General features: G+C 42.1%; 1 protein-coding gene across 1 annotated transcript in view; it reads left to right on the forward strand.

Moving 5' to 3' along the window:
* Positions 1-19,312, forward strand: part of FREM1 (FRAS1 related extracellular matrix 1) — a 289,664-nt gene that overhangs the window by 122,192 nt on the left and 148,160 nt on the right. The window contains exons 18-21 of the mRNA XM_075316948.1: positions 1,181-1,366; positions 2,097-2,293; positions 15,868-16,090; positions 16,558-16,702. Of these exons, the coding sequence (XP_075173063.1) occupies positions 1,181-1,366; positions 2,097-2,293; positions 15,868-16,090; positions 16,558-16,702 (751 nt within the window). The remainder of the gene's footprint in view (positions 1-1,180; positions 1,367-2,096; positions 2,294-15,867; positions 16,091-16,557; positions 16,703-19,312) is intronic.

Consider the following 19,312-nt stretch of genomic DNA (forward strand, 5'->3'; position numbering starts at 1 on the left):
CCTGAGGGTTCTCCATATCTATAAGAAATGGTTTTAGTTCAAGCAATCGCTCAATCACTTAATAAGTGCTGCCCCACTGAGTAGCTTGATCGACAATTGCCCCTTTCCCAGCACGTCTCTTCAAGATGGAATCAATTTTAGGGGTTCTGGCGGCAATAACCAATTTCCTCACTTTTCCAATCAGATTTCCAGCATGTCCCTCTTGCAGACTATCTCTTATTGCCAGCTGCAGCGTGTGCACAACATAGTGCATGTGATGAATATGAAAGTGTCGGCTTTTTTATGGCTGGGTATCAAAACTGGGGGGGAATGCACACAATTTTTTAAGACTATTTATTTAAATATTTTTTTAAAGAAGCCGCATGTGGTCCCTCTTATTGTGATACCATGCCAAGGTAAGCACAAGGCTGGGTGGGTGCAGCCTGTAGCCATATGCTTTGCTTTATCTGTGCTGGGCATCATAATATGGTGGGACCCTACGCAAATTTTTTTATTTATTTATTTATTCATATTTACAATAATAGAGATGCACACAGAGCGCTTCTGATTTGTTGCAGTCAGACACACTGTCACACAGGGTGGGGGCATATCTAACTGCAACCAATTATAGACATTGGACTGCCAGTGGGTGGGGGAAGCAGTGCATATGTATGAGGTTAATGAGTGGCCCTGGAAGTAGCATTACAGCTATGTGGGAGACTAAGTATAACGTACTTGCTTCAATCCCCCTATCCCTTCTACCACAATTTTAGACGTATATGGGGATCAGCATCTGCAAGAACCAAGTTTTTGTTGTTTTTCCTTCAAACCCGATCGGTCATTATCAAAATTCTCAATTCTTAGGTAAAATCTGTATTCAGTGAAAACTTTCCCATTACTGTGATAGGAGATGGCAGTTGGTACTGATGAGATTATATGACAATAGGAGGAGGGAGGAGCTATAGGCAGAGCTCCTCTTTCTATCTTTTATAATGACTGATTAATTCTGGTCAGAGAAAAAAGTGAATTTCTCTAATAAGATATATTACAAAGGTACTTATTTGCATGTATACTATTGATTTATGAAATAAAAATTAAAATAACGGTTACGCTTTAAGGATAGGACATCAATGTAAAGTATTGGACAACCCTTTTTATCTTAAATCATTGCTTGTAATTATTAATTTATTTTCTTCCACAGATGACATATTTACTGTGGATGAAGGTAAATCATGTACAATTACTGTACGTCATTTACACGCCACTGATCCTGACACAGAAGACAATTCTTTGCAGTTTGTACTTGTATCTCCTCCTCGATATGGCTACATTGAGAATATTCTCCCATCTCCGGGGTTTGAGAAAAGTAACATGGGAATAAGTATTGGTGAGTAATTAAAGCAAGTTTAATTGAATTAGAAATCATGTCGCGGGACAGGGAACCTGCCGTATCCTATTACGCACAATACTTAGCCATCTAGCCTTCACAGCCCGAGTAAAGGAGGCTGCCCATCCCTGCTCACGGCTGATAAGGAGCAGTCACTAAACAAATAGAAGTCGATCTTTAATATGCACAGTTCCTTCTTAAATGTTCGCCATAATTTTACATATCTTATTGTTCCCAGAATAGACTTTACACAGCATGTGGCATTATTTTAGAAAGCTACAATGGAATTTTGTTATCTTTCCAGAAATGCTGTCACCTTCTTTAAACATGGCACATTATGCAAAATATCTGTCAAAACTGAAATGTTGGAAGCTAGATTTTTATTTTTTTTGTATCTCTGATAGCAAAAGTATGTATACACAGCAGATGGTATTAAAAAGCAAGAACAGAAATAGCCCGCAGTCTAGCTTATAGAACTTGAGGTGCCGAGGAGATAACTGGCTTGCCTGTGGTCATGCATGGACGTAGCCTATCTCTATTGCATTTCTAATTTTTGCTTCCCAAGGGCTTCTGTTTATTCATGGCCATGTATCCACTTGACAGTAACACAATATCCAATCAACAGATTTTTATTTTAAATGATGACTTGAATAAAGTCCAGAGTTCTTTCATGATTAGTTTATGTAATTCGTTACAACTAACTTTTTCTTATTTCACTTATTTCACCCAGATACTTTTACTCTGAAAGACATTGTATCCCAAAATATAAACTACGTCCAGTCAAGGCATCAGCGTATAGAACCAACCGCAGATCAGTTTACATTATATGTTACTGACGGGAAACATCACTCTCTACAAAAGCCATTTTATATCGTAATCAACCCAACAAATGATGAAGTTCCAGAATTTATGGCCAGAAATATCACAGTAAGGAATTTTGGCAGTTGTTATCAAGTACTGTTCTGAGTTGTCAGATGGTAATAGAATAATAGTTGCCTAACAGCATATTGGAGCAATTAGTATTTTGGGAGAACATTAAAGATTATTCATGCTGGCTAGTCTATTACAAAAGGCGGATACTGTCTGTTCTTTTCCTCCGTGTTGTCTGTTTTTGAACTATGCTCGGGAAGAAAATGGCACACAGCCGAATTAATGATAATATGTTTTTGCTTGTCTTTTCAACACTTACTTTACTTGGTAGAATAATGTATTAACATACCAGTTAAATTGAATTTTTAAAGACTTAAAAAAAGACATAATGGATTCCACATGCCCTATGCGACACGTAAACATTGGGGCAGATTTACTAATTCTTAATACATAAACATTACAAATTTAACAATCTTCAAATGCACCGAATTTACCCCGGTGGCTTATCCTGAATTACGGGAGGCAAGTTTTGCTATTTTTTTATAGTTTTAATCGCAAGCTGATTGGTGGGGTAGAGGTCCAAAGAATCCCACCAATCGCTCAAAAACCCCTGAGAAGAGCCCACGTCCAGAGACAGGAGTGAGCACACATAGAGTGGAGAATGGTTAACATGGAAAGTCTTTGCTTTCTACAGGATCTGTACTCCGTTCTGTGTGGGCGCTTATTTAGAAGCTATTCACTTCTTCTTAGTGGGTTTTTTTAGGGTCTCAGGACCTGGACCCCACCAGTGTGCTTGTAAGTAAGAGAATAAATAATAAAACATTTTAGCAAGAGTTTAGATACTCTGTAACATAAAGAACCCCTAACCACTTAGATTCTACACTCATAATTGATTAGGGTTTCTAAGGGGGTCACACGGCTTTGTTATGATGAGTTACCTATAGCCAAATCCTGCTGCTGTTGACTCAGCTCCTCAATCTGATACTACCCACCAGATTGTTTTGTGGGAAGCCCCTACTGAAAAAAAAATATTGTGCTTATATTTGAGGGGTTTAAAGGCTTAAATGTGTATTTCAGTAAGATATTAAAGTGTAACTCATACTGTACCTATTCATAAAAAATCTATGCATTAAAAGAAAAATGGACAACCTTTGCACACAATATAAGGGTGTTTTAAAAAGCAAGATATACACCAATCTACAAATGTCTCATCAAGGGGTATAGTACTGATGGGAAAAATGCTAAGTAGCCCTAAACTGGTATTGCCTTGTGGCAGAGGTTGGCAGCCTAGAAGCAATGGAAGTTTTGGCGCCCCTTGCTCAACATGGACTCTCTCTGACGCCCTACGAGAAAACACCTATCAATGCCAAAAATTGCATACAGAATGACAGAGTAACACACAAGAATCCCCAAACCAAGCCCAATGGTGATTAGTTGAGCGATGTTCGATTCGAACGGTTCGCCAATTTCAAATCCGAGTAATTTTGGGCAGTGTTCGAGTTGTTCGACGAACTCAAATGATTTGCTTCAAGTTCGGCAGCTTGAGTTACCGTTCGATAACGGTTCGATCACCAAAAGCGTGGCTTTTCACAGTAAGGCTATGTACGAACATTGCGTATCTGCATGCGTACTGCATCCCCAGCACAATCCCTCTCTCTTTCCTACTCACCGATCACGGGCGCCGCGCTGCACGGCTGTCACAAATCTCCGGCGACTTTTCCTCTTTTGAAAATGGCTGCCGCTCATTAATCAATCTGGTATTCCCTGCTTTCCCCGCCCACCGGCGCCCATGATTGGTTGCAGTCAGACACTCCCCCACGATGAGTGACAGCTGTCTCTCTGTAAGCAATCACAGCTGCGGGTCTATATCGTGCAGTAAGATAAATAAATAAATAAAAAAAAAAACCTGCGGTTCCCCCCAATTTTGATACCAGCCAGGATAAAGTCACACGGCTGGAGGCTGGTATTGTCAGGATGGGGAGTGCCACTTTATGGGGAGCCCACCACCCTAACAATATCACCCAGCAGCTGCCCGGAATTGCTGCATCCATTAGAAGTGACAGTCCCGGGACTCTACCCATCTCATCTCGAATTGCAGTGGTGCGGTGGCAATCGGGGTAATAAGTTGATAATAATGGCAGGCGTCTCCCCGAGATATCTTCCATGATTAACCTGTAAGTGAAAGTAAATAAACACACACAAGGAAAAATCCTTTATTTGGAATAAAAGACAAAAAACACCCTCTTTCACCATTTTATTAAAATCCCCAAATACCCCTCCAAGTCTGATGTAATCCACAGAGGTCCCGCGACGCATCCAGCTCTGCTGCATGAAGCTGACAGGGAGTGCTGTAGAACACGAGCGCTCTGTGTCATATCCATGCAGCAACTGAAGTGAGCCGCACTGCCAGCGGGGACGTCACTGAGGTAATACCTGCGTGTGCGGTGATGATGGGGGTTGTAGTGCCTGCGTGTGTGTGGTGATGAGTGCGGTAGTGCCGGTGTTTGCCCTCCCATCCATCCCTCCATCCCTCCATCTCTCCATCCATTCATCCCTCCCTTCATCCCTGCCTCCATCCCTCCATCCATCCCTCTATCCCTCCATCCATCCCTTCATCCATCCATCCATCCATCCCTCCATCCATCCATCCCTCCATCCATCCATCCATCCCTCCATCCCTCCCGCCATCCATTCATCCCTCCCTTCATCCCTCCCTCCATCCCTCCATCCCTCCATCCATCCCTTCATCCATCCATCCATCCCTCTATCCATCCATCCATCCCTCCATCCATCCATCCCTCCATCCCTCCCTCCATCCATTTATCCCTCCCTCTATCCCTCCCTCCATCCCTCCATCCAGCCCTCTATCCATCCATCCATCCCTCCTTCCATGCATCCCTCCATCCATTCATCCATCCCTCCATCCCTCCCTCAATCCCTCCCTCCATCTATCCATCCATTCATCCCTCCCTTCATCCCTCCATCCATCTCTCTATCTCTCCATCCATCCCTCTATCCAGCCATCCCTCCATCCATCCATCCCTCCATCCATCCATTCATCCATCCCTTCATCCCTCCCTCCATCCCTCTCTCCATCCATCCCTCCATCCATCCCTCTATCCCTCCATCCATCTCTCTATCCATCCCTCCGTCTATTCATCCATCCCTCCATCCCTCCATCCATCCCTCTCTCCATCCATCCATCCATCCATCCCTCCATCCATCCTTGTAGCTGAATAATCTACTTCTGGATTCTCAAGTGCAATACAGAGGTCAAGTTTACCAAATCTTCCTATGATTTTCATTAGAGGCAGTGGCTCAATGGATAGAGCTACTGCCTACTGCCTTAGGAGACTTAGTTCACGAGTTCGAGTCTCGGCCGTCCCGGTAAAGAGTTTAATTTAATTTATTTTTAATTTTAAATTATAATTATTATTTATTTATAATTATAATTTAATATAATTATGCACTGAGGGGAGGAGCTGGACATCAGCTGCGAGCCGCGGGACACACCTCTAAAATCAGAGCCATTCACGGAATGAGGCTGCATTACCCTCTCTCTCTCTCTTTTTTTTTTCTCTCTCTCTCTTTTTCTCTCTCTCTTTTTCTCTCTCTCTTTTTCTCTCTCGCTCTTTTTCTCTATCTCTATTTTTCTCTCTCTTTTTCTCTCTCTTTCTCTTTTTCTCTTTTTCTCTCCTTTTTCTCTCTCTCTTTTTCTATCTCTCTCCTCTCTCTCTTCTCTCTCTCTCTTCTCCTCTCTTCTCTCTCTCTCCTCTCTTCTCTCTCTCTCTTCTCTCACTCTCTCTCTTCTCTTTTCTCTTTCTTTTCACTCTTTTTACTCTCTATTTTCTCTCTCTTTTCTCTCTCTTTTCTCTCTCTCAGACCTGGCGATGATCAGCTGATGCGGTCACCTGACGGAATCAGCTGACACTATAATTCGAGTGGTGAGGCCGGCTTTTTACCGCCCGGCCAGCTAAACTGTCGGACAGGAGTCTGCACAGAAGTGTGTAGTTTTTTTGGGTTTTTTTGCACTGATGCATCAGCTGATTGTATAAAAGCCGTTTATACAATCAGCTGCTGTGCCATGTGATTCAGGCCCTTGAACCTGACACATCATCTGATCGCTTTGCCTTCCAGCAAACCGATCAGATGATATTGGATCTGGATTGGACAGCGTGGGACCCTTGACCCAGGATTACTGTGGAGGGGGGTTCTTTATTTCAATAAAGATGGAGTCACTAATTGTGTTGTGTTTTATTTCTAATAAAAATATTTTTCTATGTATTGTGTTTTTTTTATCTGTACTAGAAATTCATAGTGGCCGTGTCTAATATTGGCGTGACACCATGAATTTCGGGCTTAGGGCCAGTTGATAATGTACAGCTAGCCCTAACCCCATTATCACCCAGCGAGCCACCCATCACCAAAGCAGCTGGAAGAGTTGGACACAGCGCCAAAAGATGGCGCTTCTATGAAAGCGCCATTTTCTGGGGTGGCTGGGAACTGCAATTCGCAACAGGGGTGCCCAGAAAGCTTGGGCACCCTGCACTGAGGATTCCAATCCCCATATGCCTAGTTCTACCTGGCTGACACAAAAATTGGGCGAAGCCCACATAATTTTTTTTTTTTAATTATTTCATGAAATTCATGAAATAATTAAAAAAAAAAGGGCTTACCTATATTTTTGGTTCCCTGCTGGGTACAAATATGCAGTTGGGGTTGGGGGCAGCCCCTAGCTGCTTGTTGTACCTGGCTAGCATAAAAAAACATGGCGAAGCCCACATAATTTTTTGGGGGGGCAAAAAACTCCTACATACAGTCCTGGATGGAGTATGCTGAGCCTTGTAGTTCTGCAGCTGCTGTCTGCTGTCTGTCTGTATGGAGGAGAGCAGACAGCAGCTGCAGAACTACAAGGCTCAGCATCCTCCATCCAGCATTGTATGCTGGAGGGAGAGACAGGAGGAGCAGAACTACAAGGCTCAGCATGCTCCATTCACTAGTGTATACAGGAGAGCAGAAAGCAGCTGCAGAACTACAAGGCTCAACATACTCCATCCAGGACTGTATGCAGGAGTGTTTTGCCCACCAAAAAATTACGTGGGCTTTGCCATATTTTTGTATGCTAGCCAGGTACAGAAGGCAGGTATGGCTGCCCCCAACCCCCAGATGCCTATTTGTACCCAGCTGGGAACTAAAAATATAGGGAAGCCCTTTTTTTAATTATTTCATGAATTTCATGAAATAATTAAAAAAAAAAAAACCTGACATGGGCTTTGCCCCATTTTTGTGTCCAGCCAGGTACAACTAGGCAGCTGGGGATTGGAATCTGCAGCACAGGTTGGCCCTAGCTTTCTGGGCCCCTCTGCTGCGAATTGCAGTCCGCAGCCGCCCCAGAAAATGGCGCTTTCATAGAAGCGCCATCATCTGGTGCTGTCTCCAACTCTTCCAGCTGCCCTGATGTCGGGTGGCTTGCTGGGTAATAATGGGTTAATACTAGCTTTGTTTTACTAGCTAGCATTAAGCCAGAGATTCTTAATGTCAGGCAACTTTGATCCGGTCATTAAGAATCTCCAATAAAGGGTTAAAAAAAAAAGACACCACACAGAGAAAAAATACTTTAATAGAAATAAATACACAGACACACTTAGAGACTCCAAGTTTATTACTCCCTCTCACCCCTCCACGATCCTGGTCTTCTGTCTTCTTTCCCCTTCAACCCATGCAGCTCTGCTACATCAGACAGCACTGCATGGGAGGAAGACGCTGCTGCTCCCATGCAGTCTAATCACTCAGTGAGTGAGCAGAGGCTGCGGGTTGTAAGCTTTGACATCACCGCTGCCACCATTGAAATAGTAATCTGACAGGCGGGTTAGTATAGCAACGGTGATCTCCGTTATTCACCGGCTGTGGCATCCAGTCCTTGCATGTGGGCTGACTCTGTAAAGAGCTCCCATATGCAGGAATGGGGAGCCAAGCATGTGCCCAAGCATCTCGCCGGTACACAGAGGCTCAAACGAGCACTGCGTACCAGAGAGATGCACTGACAGGACCTAGCATGACGTCTAGCCATGTGACCAGTCTGTAGCCAATGAGATAATACACACGTGACTGGTCACATGCTATAACGACGTCACGGAAGGTCCTATCATCAGTGCTGGTTACCGGGAGGGCGCAGCGATGTTTGGAAGGAAAAGCGGCAGGAGACAGAGTGCAGGACGCGTCACGGGGACCTGTAAGTGTAATGGCAATGTTTATTAACTGTATGTGTACATGTATAATGTGTTTGTATGTGTTTGTGTTTGTCTCCCATTGTCTTCAAAGGGGTTTGAAGGTGTTCGTCGAACGTTCTTAGAACGTTCGCCGAACGGAGCGCCGTTCGACGAACCGAACCGAACTCGAACACTAGGGGGGGTGGCTCATCTCTAGTGATTAGTTAAGGCAGTGCCTCACATGTAACATGTATATGTATGTACATAAGTAATAATACAACCGGTTTAGATGGACACACCTGATAGGTACATTTACTTAGGATAGAAGAACATTTCTAATTCACATAATGCAGTGAAGATCATAAAGTGCAAGTAGGGGCTAATAAAAGAAGAGATAAACTGTACTTTCCTTTAGACGTCCTAACGCTTGGATTCAACGCATTTTCCTCTCAAAAATATACAGATTCATCAGGATGCCGGGTAGGCAGTGGACTGGCAGAGTCTGTAGCTAAGCTAGATACTGAATGGTGCTATATATCACACTTATAGTGCTTCACATACAGTGGGAAAAATAAGTACACTGACAATTTTGCAAGTTTTCCCACATGCAAAGGATAGAGAGGCAAGTAATTTTTATCGTAGGTACACTTCAACTGTCACAGACTGAATCCCCCCCAAAAAAATCATAATCTACATTGTACTGTATATTTTTTAAATAATTAACTTGCATTTTATTGAATGAAAAAAATATTTAAGTGCCTACCATCCAGTAAGAATTCTGACTCTCACAGACCTATTATATTTTATATAATAAGCCCTCCTACTTTGCAATCTTTACCTGCATTAATTGTACCTGTTTGAACTCATTACCAATATAAAAGACACCTGTCCACACATTCAATCACAGTCTAACCTCTCCACTATGGCCAAGACGAAAGAGCTGTCTAAGGATATCACAAACAAAATTGTAGTCCTGCACAAAGCTGGGATGGGCTACAGGACAATAGGCAAGCAGCTTGGTGAGAAGGCAACAACTGTTGGCACAACTATTAGAAAATGAAAAAAAGCACAAGATGACTGTCAATCTACTTGGCCTGGGGATCCATACAAGATCTTGCCTTGGGGGGTAAGAATGATTCTGAGAAAGCTCACAACTGAGCCCAGAACTACATGGGAGGAGCTGGGGCCATAGTCCTAAAGATTACCATTAGTGACACACTAGGACATCAAGGATTAAAATCCTGCAGAGCATGCAAGGTTCCCCTGCTCACACCATCACATTTCCATACCCGTTTGAAGGTCAGCAATCAACATCTGAATGATCCAGAGTAGGCATGGGAGAAGATCATGTGGTCAAATGAGACCACAAAACTGATATCAATTGTTTATAGTCAAGAGGATCACTATATATAAACCAAAAGAAAAAACCTCTAAAACGTCACATTTATTAAATTCATTAAAAATATTATTTGTAATATAAAACACTGAATTAATACCCAATTGTTTTCGTCACTACCAAGTCGTGATATATAATGTGAGGTCCTGAAAAAGGAGGGGGGAAGGGGGAATAGTGGGCAAGGGGCGTGCACCACCTGTTAATACTAAATAGGTTTGAGGATGGTGGGATAGGGGGATCTAATATTCCCTGATACTTGTCCCTACCTAACAACGGAGGTAATCACACCTTAATTTTTTGGGTGCCCCCCGTTCCTCGGCGGCTTGCCCTCTAAGTCCCTGTCTCCTATTTCAGACCTAAACCCACCACCAGGTGCCGTGTGCTGGGGTAATTAAATTGTCATGTGTCATAAGTCAAATAAACACAACTCAGATCTCATGTAAAAATTCAAAAATCTCAACACCCAGTTATATAATTACCCATACGGCTATAACAACTAGAGAGATACATGAAAAGTGAGTCTTATTAAAGATATGATGGGCCCGAATGTCCCAGTACTCATCCTGCCAGGACTGTTCTTGATCCCAACGCGTTTCCCCCCGATTTCACGGGGTTCATCAGGGGATGTATATATTTCGAGATGTCTCAGTTTAATTTAGGCCATCAATCTAAAATCAAAGAGATATCCTCCCTTAACAATTATATGAATATTAATCACTACATGACTCATATTGAATTGCACATACCTCCTCAAAATCATTGAGTACTGGGACATTCGGGCCCATCATATCTTTAATAAGACTCACTTTTCATGTATCTCCCTAGTTGTTATAGCCGTATGGGTAATTATATAACTGGGTGTTAAGATTTTTGAATTTTTACATGAGATCTGAGTTGTGTTTATTTGACTTATGACACATGACAATTTAATTACCCCAGCACACGGCACCTGGTGGTTGGTTTAGGTCTGAAATAGGAGACAGGGACTTAGAGGGCAAGCCGCCGAGGAACGGGGGGCACCCAAAAAATTAAGGTGTGATTACCTCCGTTGTTAGGTAGGGACAAGTATCAGGGAATATTAGATCCCCCTATCCCACCATCCTCATACCTATTTAGTATTAACAGGTGGTGCACGCCCCTGGCCCACTATTCCCCCTTCCCCCCTCCTTTTTTCAGGACCTCACATTATATATCACGACTTGGTAGTGACGAAAACAATTGGGTATTAATTCAGTGTTTTATATTACAAATAATATTTTTAATGACTTTAATAAATGTGACGTTTTAGAGGTTTTTTCTTTTGGTCAAATGAGACCAAAATAGAACTTTTTGGTATCAACTCCACTTGCCATGTTTGGAGGAAGAAGAAAGATGAGTACAATACCCAAAACTCCTTCCCAGCCATGAAGCAGGAGGTTGGAAACATCACACTTTGTGGGTGCTTTTCTGCAAAGGGGACAGTATGATTACACTGCACCGTATTAAAGGGAGGATGGATGGGGTCATATATGGCAAGATTTTGGCTAACAACCTTCTACCCTCAGTAAGAGTACTGAAGATGGTTCGTGGTTGAGTTTGCATCATGACAATAACCTGAAACCCACAGCCATGGCAACTAAGGAGTGGCTCCATAAGAAGCATTTCAAGGTCCTAGCCAGTCTTCAGACCTGAACCAAATAGAAAATCTTTAGACAGAGCTTAAAGGCCCCTTTACACACTGAGACTTTCTAGCGATCCCACCAGCGATCCCAACCTGGCCGGGATCGCTACAAAGTCTCTGGTGAGTCGCTGGTGAGCTGTCAAACAGGCAGACCTGGCCAACGACGCAACAGCGATCCGGACCTGCAGAACGACCTAGCTAGTCATTGGGGACGTTGTAACGCAGCTTTTTGAAAGGGAAGTCGCTAACGAAGTCGCTGTAAAGTCCCCTTTACACACTGAGACTTTCTAGCGATCATGCTGCACAGCGGGAAACAAAGGACCAAAGAATGGTCCTGAACGATTTGTAGCGATCAGCAACTTCACAACAGGGGCCAGGTCGCTGATGTGTTTCACACACTGCAATGTTGCTGGGGAGGTCGCTATTACATCACAAAACCGGGGACGTTACAGCGATGTCGTTTGCGATTTTGCAGTGTGTAAAGCCACCTTAAGTCAATGTTGCCCAGTGACAGCCCCAAAATCTGAAAGATCTTGAGAAGATCTGTATGGAGGAGTGGGCCAAAATCCCTGCTGCAATGTGTGCAAATTTGACCAAGAACTACAGTAAGTGTCTGACCTCTGTAATTGCAAAAAAAGGTTTCTGTACCAAATATTAAGTTCTGTTTTTCTATTGTATAAAATATTTAATTCATGCAATAAAATGCAAATTTACTATTTAAAAATCATACGATTTGATTTCCTGGATTTTTGGGGGGATTCTGTTGGTCACTATTGATGTGTACCTATAATAAAAATTACAGACCTCTCCACTCTTTGTAGGTGGGAAAACATACAAAATCGGCAGTGTATCAAATACTTATTTTACCCAGTGTATTATCTTAGTACCTCATATGGTGAAGTTTATATATTACCCCTTAAAAAGTGGCCAATATAAGGGACATCTTTATAATATTCCCACATGGGGCCATTTTCTACAAATAATGATAATTTTCATGCCGATATAAGCAATCTGAATGCCCTGTGAACAAGTATCACTGTCATGTTTACATGGGCTAATGACCAGGAACAAATATTCTTATGAACGTTTATTTGCCACCCATCAACTAGTCTAAATATATCATTGTAAAAAAAGATGGGAGACTCATAAACTATAAGTTAATCTGACATCTCTACAATCACGGTTTAAAATATCCTGCAGAGTTTTCCTCTCTATTCTTCTTTCTCTGCAATCAGAGATATTACACTGGGGTTTTTTTTAAGATAGCTGTTATCATGGAGTTTTACCCAGATACCAATCAGCATGATTTCAAGCATGAAAGCCATGCACAGCAGCCAAAGTAAAGAAGATAAATGGAAAGGGGTGGTCTAGCATCCGCAGGTAGGAATATAATAAAAACTCATATTTATTAGGAATAAGGTAAAAAAATAGAAATGGGGGAAAAAAGCCAATTATGGGATGGAAGACTGTTTTGATTCAGGGACCGGGGAGGATCAAATAATGCGGAATCCCAAAAAGGTAACACAGTGGCTGGAAACTTAACGGACTGCAGACCTAATCCTGACACACAACTAACAGTAGCCGTGGGGCGTGCCTACGATGACCTGGACGCATCAACAAAGCTGGAGAACTAAATAATCTCACAGATAGAAATATAAGAAAGCTAATCTGCCTCGGAGTAGTCCCCAAAGATAGATAGATAGCCCCCCATATAAAGGCTACGGTGATATAGAAAAAGACAATACAAAGCCAGAAAGGACAGATTTCAGCAAAGGTGAGGCCCAAACTATCTTTATAAAAAAGGATAGGAAAGAGCAACTGTCTGCAGTCGTAAAAACCCTAATAAATACCAGCACTACTGATATGGAAAAAGCCTGAGATTACTAAACCTCTCCCCCACTGTACCAGCACTCAGATGTTACTGGGATCCAAAAAACACTAATACAGATAAGGAACTGAATAATACCAGGCATGACAAAACACAAATCTTGCAGAATCATGGAGATAAGTATACAGACACTCCCAGCAGGGAATGATCCCATTCCACCATGAATTCCACACAGACAAATTAGGAATCATGCATAGTATCAAAACAGAACAACAACAACAACAGCAGAGGTACAAGACCACTTATCTGAGGGAAGCTCTGGAAATGAGCAGAGCTGGTTGCAGAATGTCCTTAACACATATGAGCAATTGACCACTGGCAAGTAACACGAGAAAGCGACTAAGTTAAATAGCCCAATCTGACCCTGATTGCCAGTCCTCTGCAGGTGTGCCGCTTCCATTCCATATATCAACTGCACTGTCAGCACTGACCACAAGAGGGAGCTCCAAACTGGAAAACGTATTCACAACAGAAGACATTGTATCTACGCATTTTGAGCCTACATGGGAATTTTAATCATAATTAAGAGTTATGATTTAGAGTCCCATGTAGTGTCAACCTGGTGTCTTCCATACCATAACTGGCTGTTATTTCTATTCCTTTTTTTACTTATTCCTAATAAATGTGAATTTTTATTAAATTACTACCTGTACATGCTGGACCAGTCCATCCCATTTATCTTCTCTCAGGAACAGGGTTTCAGTTTGTTTGTGCATTGTACCCTGAATTAGGCTTAATTACTTTAAATGGAATATTGGTGAGCTGACGAAGCCTTTCTTTTCCTTTGATTCGTGTAGCAGCCAAAGTATCTGGATGATATGGGCGATAAAAGACGTTTTTACTGGAAAAAGCAGTACTTTTTGAATGTTTTTGTGATTTTTATAGGCAAGCTAGTTACTTATCTCTTTCATGACATCCACTATAGATGTACAATGCAAGTGGCTGTATACAGCAAGCTCATAGGGTGAGCCCGCCCATACTCGACAGATAATGGCTGTGTATTACAGCCAGGAGCTGCCTCTTACAATCATGGGTAGAGCGGAGCTCCATCTATGATTATTAAAAATAAAAATACACATATGTGGTGTCGCCACATTCAGAAAAGTCCAATGTTTCAAAATTTTAAAATAATTAACTGATCGGTAAACAAAATTCAAGAACACCATAATTAAGTTTTTAGGATTTTAATGATACCACAAAAAATGCTGTAACAAGCAATAAAAACATCATACCTATCCCCCCAAAAAAATAGATAAAAACATTGTACTGCTCTGCAAAAAGTAAGCAATCATACAGTTCTATTGACCAAAAAATGAAAACATTACAGGTCTTGGAAAATGGCGACACAACACTCCCGAATATTTTTGTAAATTTCAGATTTTTTTTCACCATTAAAATAATTTAAAAAATGGACATGTTTGGTATTGCCGTAATCATACTGATAAGGAGAATCTTATTTTGAGGTTATTTTTCCATAAAATGTACACCGTAAAAATAATTTCCCAAAAAACATCAGAAATATGTTTTTTTTCACAATTTCTCCCTATTTGGAACTCAAAATTACAGCTTGTTCTGCAAAAAACAAGCTCTCATATGTCTATGCGGACAGAAAAATAAAACAGTTATGGCTCTGGGAAAAAGGGGAGGAAAAACTGAAAACACAAAATGAGAAACTGGCCCCATCATGAAGGGGTTAACCTACAAAAATCAAACAATCACAAGTCTTAACCCCCTCCCTTCCAAATTGTACATATTTGCTACCAGAGGGCCTTTGCAGGAAGGCCAGATCAATGTAGAGGTGCGAAAGGGTTAATACCAGGGATCTTCTGGAACCTGCTAAATGGGGTAGTTTGCGCAAAATCCTTCAGTGGACACCTATTTTGAGTTGACAATAATCCTGGCAATGATGGAAACCATCCAATTAAAATTAGATAAACGCTAATATACTGCTCCTGTGTGCATGATACAGTATAGCAATAGAAGTTGAAATTGTTTTATTAAAAATGTTTCTTACTTTCAGGAAAGTGGACCGCAAACACTCTATCTAAAATAAAAAATATGGAGGTACTCAGCTTCCCCAGATCCAGTGCTTGCTTCATGCGGCTGCTTGGGTCGCAATCTTTTGGCTGCAGTGGTGATGCCATGTCAAAACCACACAACACCACTGAAGCCAATCACTGAGCTCAGAGGCTGCACTGCGGTAGACAACGTTAGCCACAGAGCTTAGTGATTGGCTACAGCGGTGATGTGTACTGTCAACCTGAAGACACCTCTGCAACCAAAACACCGAGACCTGAGCAGCAGTGGGGAGCCAGGGTGGATCCTGAGGAAGGGTTGTGCCTGGTCTGTTACATATGTTATATAGTTTGGGGTCCACTTTACAAAGAGTGGAAAACCGCTTTGACTGTATAATTAAAGTTTTTTTGTAGTTTATGTTCATTAGGCTTATTCTGAGGCTATTTCCTTTGTACATTTTAGGTGGAGGAAGGACAAATGAGACAACTTAATCCTTCAGTAATTAATGTGTCGGACATGGATGTGCCCCAGAATTACTTATCATTTATTGTTACATTACATCCCAGTCATGGATTACTTATTGAACAAAGCATTGGAATAGAACAAATGAAGGAATTACTTAAAACCCACTTGATTAACACAGTTCCCATAGTAAATGACTTCACAATGGAGCACCTAAGAAATGGTATGATTGTAATGATAAATTGGAAAGTTTTTGAAATACTTTAATAAAAGGGCGGACACAAACATAAAAGGACCCATATGTAAGAACACTGTATGAGCGCTAGCTCATCATAATGCACAATTCCAGCTGTTATGGAGGTAGACATGGCCTTCTACCTCTTGGGCCCCTGTGCGGATGTACAGGTTGCACCAATGATATGTCCACCTCTTTTACAATGGCACTTACATTGATAAAGTAAAATTTAAGTTTCCTTGATTATTTTGTTATAAATATATTATCAATGACAACTTCTAATAGAATTTCTGTAGAGAATTGTTTCTCATGTTTCTTTCCATACTTATTTATGTTGCATGCTTAGACATCTTTGATTTTCAATTTGCAAATTTAATGAAAAGATGTCCATTGATGTGATGTCCACACAGATTTTTATACATTTATGGATAGGTTTATATTTTTTATGTTGATAGGTATGAAGCTAGCCTATGTGCACGACAACTCTGAAAACCTTGCCGACAGCTTTACAATTCGGTTGTCCGATGGAAAACATGAAGTGGAGAGAACTATTTTTGTCACCATTATTGGAGTTAATGATGAAAAGCCAATCCTTACAAAGTAAGTGTTATATACTTACCTTATAGTCAAACTACTCATGTCTACAGCAGTATCGAAATGGAATTTTCCCACTACTCTGATGATATTTTGGTACTTTTTCATGTTAATCATCTTTACTTTAAATAAAATAAAATTTTACTTAGCAGCGAACTTAGACATTACTAACTTAGATGTTACTAACAATGTGGCAGATTACAAAGCCTACTTTCATTATTATAGGGAACCTGTCATCATGCTGCCCAAACCACGGCCAGCATGAATCAGACACTGGCAGTGTGATTACAGCCTGGCACAGTGTGCTTTAGCATAAACATACTTTGAAAAGCCATCCGAGGAATATCGGCCCAATTTATGAACGCTTTCATGTCAGTATTCAGCTGTTAAAGCTTTGAAAAGTCGTATCTTTTAGTGCAACTTGAGACTGCACTAAAATGTGACTTTTGACATTCTCACTCTATTTTCACCCAGCTTTGGAAAAGTGGGCCCAGCTGGATTGTCACAGGGTCGTAGCAACTGTCACCCATCAAATTTATGATGACCTGTAATTTTTGTTACACGGCAAATTTTACTTCAGCAGAAACTAAAGTAGGATTTGTAGCAAGATGCTCACAGAGGTGCACTCCACTCATCCAGGATCATGGAGGTGTATGCCTCTTCATGATTCAGAGGCATTTGACCGAAGCACATCTTCTCATAAAGTCAGGCATGAAAAACATCAGCCTTGATGAATCGGGCTCTATGTATCTTATGTGTCTCAGCTGATAAGTCCGATGCGGTTCATGGCCAGCTTCTTCCCTTCCTGATCCTTTTGAATGTCAAGTCACTCCCTATGTACAGATATAGGGAGAGAGATCTGTCAGTTCACTGGAGCAGGGGAGGGAGAAGCCATCAGGAAACATCATTGAACTAATCATTCAATATATATGGCTTTGAAAAGCCAGCTAATCCAATGTAGTCCTCAGCCTGTTTCTTCCCATTCTCATCCCTTTAACAGGTCACCCGATTTACAGAAATATGGAGAGACCTGCCAGTCACCTGCAAGAAGGGAAACAGGCACTGCATTGGACTAGTCATCTGTGACACATAGTCCCAGCTGTTTTTTCAAATGATGTTCATTCTTAAACACCACAATGTTCCAGAATAAAACATACCTTTCTGCAATTATACAACCAGTGCCTGATTTATGCTGCCTATGGTTAGAGTGGCATTAATCTGGTCATTGGTTCTTTTTTAAAAAGAAAATGCCTAGGACCCAGAATTCTATCATAAATTTTATGAAAGGTCACAAAATATTTAGCAAATGTTGGCTTTTTAGTCCCGACCAGTTCTACCAAATTTTTGGAAAGTGGAAGTGGGGCAAATGTTGCATAAATTACAAGAAAAATGTACTTTAGTCCCTGACATTTCTTAGGCACACACGTCTTAATCAATTTGCCACCTCTTACTCCAACGCACCCTTTATCAATACTGCTGTGCAATATCCCAGGGTCATAGTTTTCACAATAAAAATTAATCCTTACAAATCTCTGCTTAATTTAATTTTTCCTTTGATTCCATTTTTTACATCTGCCGTGCCCATACATAAGTGTCTGGCTGTAATCAGACACTAGCTGCATCAGCAGACTCTTTCTTCTGCCTTGACTGTGTTGCAGGCAGGGGCCGCTGCCGCTTCCCTGGGGCCCGCTCGGATCTGGGTTTGCTGCTGCGGCTCGAGTGGTGAACAGACCAGAGCTCGCATAGATGCCCGTCCTTACAACCGTCAAAAAATGGGGTTATGTACAGGGGGAATTGTCTGTGACGCCACCTGTGGGTTGCGGTGAGGGATAGTGACACCGCCGCTGCCTGGTGATGGGGCGCCCGTGGCTTGTGGAACGGGGCAGCTAGATGGGATCCACTCCATGGGTAGGGGAGGTGTAGTCCCGGGGCCCTATGTCGGTACACGGGAGTGATGGCTGCTGGAGGTGGCGTGCCGGATTGTACCGGGGGTCAATGGTGTACTCACAGTTCAGTAATTTCACACAAGTCTAGTGGTAAACCAAGTTGCCTGTGACCGGCTGCTGTTGGAGGGTGTATTCGGGTCCCACACCCTGGTTAGTGAACAGGTGTACCTTCCTCCTGCACGTTATGTTTGTCTCTCCTGTTGGACGACTTCGCATAAAACGGAGAAGTCCACTCCCGGTTTTGTATGTATTTGGGACCTGTGGCCCGCGAAATCTGACCCTTGGGATCTCTGTGGGTTCTGACAAACACCCTATCCCCCGCGTTGGGCTTCCATTTGAAACTTCGTCCTTTGCTAGTTAATTAACAAGGGGGCTTGCAACCTTCCTCGTCCTAGGGTACAGGCACCCCGTCTGTGCATGGCCTCCGGACCGGATTCCCGCTGTCGGCACCGGCGGGCTACGACCCTGCCCTGGTCCACTTAAGGTCTCCCATGACTGAATCTCCGTCACCTGTGGCCCTGTTCACTGTCAGGGGGGTTAACATCAGTAAACTTGTAGAAGGGTAGCCGGAATCCGCTACCTACTCCTTATTTTCAAATAAGTGACGGTGGGAGGCGAGGCAGGGTGTTTCATTCACTACGACCCACTTTTTGATGTCTAGGGCAAACCA

The sequence above is a fragment of the Anomaloglossus baeobatrachus genome, chromosome 1 (genome assembly GCF_048569485.1).
Source record: "Anomaloglossus baeobatrachus isolate aAnoBae1 chromosome 1, aAnoBae1.hap1, whole genome shotgun sequence".
Lineage (NCBI taxonomy): Eukaryota > Metazoa > Chordata > Amphibia > Anura > Aromobatidae > Anomaloglossus > Anomaloglossus baeobatrachus.